This window comes from Cariama cristata, unplaced genomic scaffold, assembly GCF_000690535.1.
Source record: "Cariama cristata isolate BGI_N322 unplaced genomic scaffold, ASM69053v1 scaffold24227, whole genome shotgun sequence".
In the NCBI taxonomy this organism is placed as follows: domain Eukaryota; kingdom Metazoa; phylum Chordata; class Aves; order Cariamiformes; family Cariamidae; genus Cariama; species Cariama cristata.
In genome coordinates, this window is record NW_009627432.1 from 1 (window position 1) to 6,431 (window position 6,431).

Below are 6,431 nucleotides of genomic sequence, written 5' to 3' on the forward strand. Positions count from 1 at the left end.
AGCTGCTCTCGGAGGCACTGGCTTCCTCTGATGAGGTCTCAGCAGGGCCCTTCCTCCCCTGTGGTGCCTTCTTCTTCTTGGCCTTCTTCACCCCCTCTTCCTCCTCCTCTTCCTCGCTGGGGCTGTGGGAAGAGCCTGGCTCAGGGCAGGACTGGGTTGGGGTTTGGCCAGGGGCAACCTGCCTTCCCAGGGGGTACCTGCCCGCGCTCCCCGGCACTGCCTTCCGGGAGCCTTCCTTCTCCTTCCTCTTCGGCCTCTTCTCCTCCTCCTCTTCCTTGTCCTCTGATTGCTCCCCGCTGCCTTCCTCCTCCTCTTCCTCCTCCTCTTCCTCCTCACTGCCAGAGCTGGAGCTGCCGGAGCTGCTGCTGCTGCCGCTCTCCTCACTGACGGACTCAGGCTCTGCAGGGGGCACAGCTCAGCCCTGCTACTGCATCCCCGCACATCCCCACAGCTCCTTGCTATGTCCCACTGCATCCCCCCCCCATCCTCCCTCTGCGTCCCCACACCTGCTGCTGCCTCCCCACTGCATCCTGCTGCACTCCTGCATCCCTTCACTGCATCCCCACTGCATCCTCCCACTGCATCCCTGTGTCCTTCTGCTGCATCGCTGCACCCCCCACCACTGCATCTCACTGCATCTCCGGATACTCCTACTCCATCTCCGTCTCCACTGCATCCCCACATCCTCCCACTGCCTTCCTGCATCCTCCCACTTCATTCCTGCATCCTGCTACATCCCCACATCCTCCCACTGCCTCCCACTGCATCCCAGCACCCTCCGATGCCTCCCACTGCATCCCACGTCTTCCCACTGCATCCCCACATCTTCCTGCTGCATCCTGCTGCATCCCCACAACCCCCCACCGCATCGCCACATCCCCCTGCCACATCCCTCTATGTCCCCTGCCACATTCATACCACGATGGGATATCCTCACTGCAGTGTGCCCTGCCCAATGCACCACCACGGCAGCCCCTGCCCCATACCCCACCACGGTGGCCCCTGCCTGATGCCCCATCATGGTGGCTCCTGCCCAATGCTGCACTGTGGTGGCACTTGTCCCATGCGCCACCATGCTGACACCTGCCTAATGACCCTGTCACAGTGACCCCTGCCTGATGCCACACCATGGTGGCCCCTGCCCCGTGCCCTGCCATGCCACTGAGTCCTCACCGCTGTCCGCTGACTCCGTGGGCCCTGACTCGCCCTCTGAGTCAGAGTAGAAAGGTTTCTCCACCTTTTCCTTCCTCTTCTCCCGGCTGGTGCACTTGGTCCACTCAGGAACCTGCACAGGGTTGATGGAGCAAGGCCATCGCCCATGGGTGGAGGGCCCAAACAGCTGCCCTTGCCCCACTTCTGTCCCCAGGTGGGTGTGTGGGCACCATAGAGAGGACATGAGGCAACTGAGCAGCCCTTGGACACCTTCTGGGGCTCTCCCAAGACCCCCGTGGTGATGCCTCCACCTTGGCCCCCCTATGGACCCTAGCACCCCGGGGTGCCCCACGCACCTCCACATTCCTCACGGAGGGATCAGGGGCCTCGTCCGGCCAGTCAGGCAGCTCCTGGTAGCCCACGGCCTTGGCGTTGAGCAGGTGGGACAGGGAACCCAGCTGGAAATGGTCTCGATCTATAGTGGGATGAGAGGTAGCTGCAACTCGGGGACAGCGATGCAGTACTGTGGTGACAGCTCGCGCTGTGTCCTCATTCCCCATGCCCTGTGACCGAGGGTAGGTACCTTTGAAGGAGGACTCCAAGATGGGAGCAGGTTTTTGGGCCAGGAAGAGCTTCTTGGCGTACTTGTTGAGGGCCCCGCTCTTCTCGGTGGGCACGATGAGCTGGCGGATGAAGCGAGCCCGGTCGCGGATGTCATAATTCTGGTCGTACTTGGCCAAGTTGAGGACGTACTGGGTCAGCAGCTTGCTCTGTGCCAGGGGACACACTCAGGGTCAGCCTCACCCTTCCCAGTGGGGAAACTGAGGCATGCCGTGGGGCTGCATCCCTGGTACCTGCTTGGAGTTTGTCAGGTAGAGCTTAGCTGCCAGGTTGATGACCTGCAGCTTGACGATGTCCTCCTCATTGGTGAAGGACTTGGCCATCTTGCGCAGCACGTCAGGCGCGATCTTGGGCACGTGCTCACAGTACTCGCCGATGAGCCACAAGATGCTGGCTCGTGCCATCGGCACCTGCAAAACCCCCCCAGGCATGTGGCACCGCTGCCACCCCCCTGGTCCCAGGGGCCATACAACCCCTAGACCCACCTGGATGTTGTCAGTGAGCTTGGCCATGTGCTTGATGATCTCGCTGTGCTGGGCTGGTTGCATCTGCAGCAACTTTTTGATAACCACCACGGATTCGGCCACCACCAACTCTGTGGGCATGACCCATCCTCAGCCAGGTCCTGCCCCAAGAGCGATGGAGCCCCCATGTTGCCCCCACTGCGTATGCTCACCGTCCCGGTTGGAGAGGAGCTGGACCAGGCCGTTGAGGCAAGTGTCCCGCACCTTCCCGATGTTGGTAGCGCAGCGCCCAATGGCTTGGATGGTGGCCGCCACGAAGTCCTTGTCCATGCTGCGGATGTAGGTCTGCGCAAGGATGGAAGGAACACATGACATGTCACCCACATGGCAGTGCTGGGCATCCCCCCATGTGGTGGTCAAATGTTGGAGCTCTTTGGAGCCACCCATGGCATTGGCATGGCCTCAGCCCACTCCTCCTGGTGGGACTCTCCTCCATCTCCTCCATGGTGGTGTTTTGGCACCCAGAGCCATGCCAGGGTGGCACCCCGGCAGCCTCAGTGTGGCCATGGCATACCTGGAACTCCCGCAGGATGGTGGAGATGTTGGTCTCGTTGGCCAGGTTGGTGAGGACCTCCAGCTGTGGGAAAGAGGAAGAGATGGGCAGCATGGGAGCATGGTGCCAGGGCACGAGGTCCTTGTTGTCCTGTCCCCAGGGCATGGAGGACAGCTGCCCCACAGGGAAGGGCTCCATGAAGCCCCAAAGCCACCAGTGATGGGTTCTGCCAGGTGTTTCCAGCTCACCTTGAGGACTTTGATCTGCGTGGGGTCTGTGGAGCGGATATAGAAGCTCTTCAGGTAGGGCTCAAACATCCCCTGCATGCAGAGCCAGCGGCGTTAGTGCCATCCCTGTCCCCCCCATCACTGAGGCCACCCACAGGCAACTGGCCCTGGTTGACCCTGCTGGCTAGCTCTCATTCCGCTCCAGAGTCAACAGAGCCAACTCCTCCCACACCGAGTTTGAGACTCACCCGCCGTTTGATGGACATGGTGGCCACGTTCTGCAGCACAACGTATTGCACCTCACTGTAGGGACAAAGAGGGGACCACCATCAGCAGGGCAGAGCTGGAACCTCCCAGCACATCCCCATGAAGATGGGGCAGGACCCACCTCCAGGCTGGTGCTACCACGACACTGACACCCCATGTCTGGGCTGGACCGGGGCCAAAAAATCCCTCTTTTTTGGCAATTTGCCCCAACCAGACATCCCTGCAGGGATGGGCTTTCTGGGGGGGTTTCTCCCAGGGTCTTGGGGCTCCCCATGGCTCCTTCCAACCAGGGTGGTCGAGTAGGGGACCACTGCAACCCAGGTGCCACAGACCTGTGACTCCGCAGGAGCCGCACCAGCGCCTTGGCGATGACACCAACCTCTGCCTTGGGTGCCAGGTGGAAGTAGAGCTGTGCCACAGCCATCACCACCTGCAGGGACACACCTGAGCGTCAGCTGGTGGGCATGGGGACACCCCAAGGGATGACTGTGTCCCCCAGAGTCTTATCCAGCAGCACCTGGAGGAAACATGACCCTGGGGACCCCCATCCCTGGGTGTCCCTCAGGCAGCCCGGTAGCTCCTTGGCTGGTGGGGACGTCATGAGCCCAGGCTGATGGACAACACCAGTGGCCTGGAGGGATGGACAGGGCTGGAGTCAGGGGGCGGGGGGCCTCACCGCGGCATTGCGACTCTGCAGCAGGGGCTTGGTGTTGCGCAGGAGCAGGCGGTGGTCGGGGTCCATGACATAGGGCTTGCGCTTGGCCAACGAGGCTGCCTCTGCCTTGGCGTCCTTGGTGTCCTCATCCTCAGAGCCGTAGAAAGCCTTCTCGGCGCTCTCCTCCAGCAAGGACTCCTGCCAGCAGGTGGGATGCCTTGCACCCCTCCCCAACAGCACCCCCTCTTTACCCCACCTCCCCAGAGGCTCCCAGGGCACCCTGAGGCTCCCGCACTCACGTTCTGGTTGGGGCTGAGGAACTGGGTGCGTGCGTAGCGGGTCAGCATGTTGATGATGACCACCTGCCCCCACTCCTCCACGTCAATGAGCAGGTTACAGAGCTTGCGGTAGTTCTTGTGTATGAGGTCGATGCGCTCCGGGCAGACCTCCTCAAATGCCATCACCACACTGCCAGCCACCAGCTGGGGAGGGAAAGCCTGGGGTGACTCACCAGGGTGGTGGCATTTTCATCATGATGCTGGCTTGATGAGGATAGTGGCATCTCCGTGAGGATACTGGTTTAGTGGGGATGGTGGCATCTCCACAAAGATGCCGGCTCAGTGGGGATGGCTGCATTTCTGCCAGGACGCTCGATCAGTGGGCACAGTGGCATCCACGTGAGGAAGCTGGGTTGGCAGGGATGGCTGTATCCCTATGAGGATGCCAGCTCGGTGGGGACGGTAGCATCCCTGTGAGGATGCTGGTTTGGTGGGGATGGTGGCTTCCTTGTGGAGATGCTGGCTCAGGGGAGATGTCTGCATGAGGATTTTGGCTCATTGAGGACAGCAGCATCCCCACAAGGATGCCAGCTCTGCAGGGACAGCTGCATCCCCAAGAGAATGCCAGTTTGGTGGAGATGTCTGCATCCCCGTGAGGATGCTGGATCAGTGGGGATGGTGGCATCCCCACGAGGATGCTGGCTTGGCCGGGGACAGTGGCATCCCCACAAGGATGCCAGCCCTGTGGGGATGGCTGCAACACGACAAGGATGCCATATCCCCATGAGGAGGCTGGCTTAGTGGGGACAGCAGCATCACTGCAAGGTGGCCCACTCTGCATGAAAGGTTGCATCCCCATGAGGACACCAGGTCAGCAGGGACAGAGACGCCCCCAGATTTAGGGAAGGGGAGGTGCTGTGCCCCACTCACTGTGGTCTTGTCCGCCAGCAGCTTCTCGATCACTTCGATGAGCTGGTCCTTCTGGTCCGAGTCAAGGCTGTGAAGGAAGAGCAGAGCAGGTGTGGCCAGACCAAACTGCCCCCCATCCCCTCCCTGTCCCCACCTGCACCAAGTAGCTGAGACCCCAGCACTGGACCCTTATTGGTACCCCCAAAATTTAGTAGCCAACCCCTTGTTACCTGTACAACTTGGGGATGGCATGGGCAGCCGTCTTGCGCACATATGGGGACATATCCGAGGCAGCCTCCTTGATGGCCAACATCATGATGGGCACGATGATGGGCACACGGATGCTGGAGAGGACCCGCAGGGCGCTGGCACGGATCAGCTGGTTGGGGTCCTGTGGGGACAGATAAGGGGCTGAGGCGAGGCTGTGGAGTGCTCACTGCCTCCCCCCCAGACCCCCCTGGGTCCCCAAACCAACCCACCTTGAGTCCTCGCTGGAAGGTGGAGATGGAGAGCAGGGCCAGATCTTGCTGCTCCTCTGCATAGCGCACCAGGTAGACGTACACCAGCTTCTTCACCTGTGGGGTGAAGGTGGTGGGACCACCTCAGAGCCCCCCAAAACCCAACCCATCCCCAAAACCCTCACAAACCCATCCCCAAAACCCTCAAAACAAGTTATGTTTGGGGAGGTGCCAGACCCTGGGGACACCCATGCTTGCCACCAGGGCCACCCAAGACCTTCCTCACCTCAATGTTCTTACAGGCAACATTTTTCACCACAGCTGGGAAGAGGTCAGAAGCATTTTTACCCCGGGCAATCATCTAGGGGGTAAAGGAGGGACATGACACCAGGTAGCCAGCATGGCACAGCATGGCACAGCATGGCTCAGCGCCAGCAGTGGTCACCGCCGGTGGCAGCAATACCCACCGCCACGATCCTCTTCATGGCCTCCAGCTTGAGTGAATCCTTGTTGCTGTCGAGCATCTCCTTGAGGTCATCGTGCCTATGCCATGCCAGGGATAAAAAACATTCAAATTTTGCTGGTTTTAGCCATTTTTAGCCATTTCTACCCATTTTTAGTCTTTTTTTTTTTCGCTCCCAGCCTGCCATCAGGCTGGCAACCTGACCCTTTGCCATGCAATATTTATGGGGACAGGAGTTGGGTTACAGCCAGGTGAAAGAAGAGCCGGAGGGACCGGCGCAGTACTGGCACCCAGCTCTGTCCCCATCCTGGGTGGTGGGAGGAGGACCCTGTCCCAGCCCAACTGTGGTTGTCACCCTAGGATGTCCCCAAATCACTTCCCAGG

The 6,431-nt window shown here is 60.4% G+C and overlaps 1 protein-coding gene across 1 annotated transcript; it reads right to left on the minus strand.

Moving 5' to 3' along the window:
* Positions 1-6: 6 nt before the first annotated feature.
* On the minus strand, positions 7-6,123 carry AP3B2 (adaptor-related protein complex 3, beta 2 subunit; the record flags this gene model as incomplete). The annotated part of the gene is made up of 19 exons (XM_009704448.1): positions 6,052-6,123; positions 5,871-5,945; positions 5,606-5,701; positions 5,357-5,517; positions 5,148-5,214; positions 4,239-4,421; positions 3,961-4,137; positions 3,617-3,714; positions 3,266-3,320; positions 3,039-3,110; positions 2,812-2,874; positions 2,450-2,582; positions 2,259-2,368; positions 2,007-2,183; positions 1,736-1,922; positions 1,509-1,627; positions 1,174-1,285; positions 198-399; positions 7-122 (listed from the first exon to the last, which is right to left on the minus strand). Coding segments are annotated over exons 1-19 (2,260 nt in total), but the record flags the coding sequence as incomplete, so codon positions are not given.
* Between the last annotated feature and the right edge of the window lie 308 nt (positions 6,124-6,431).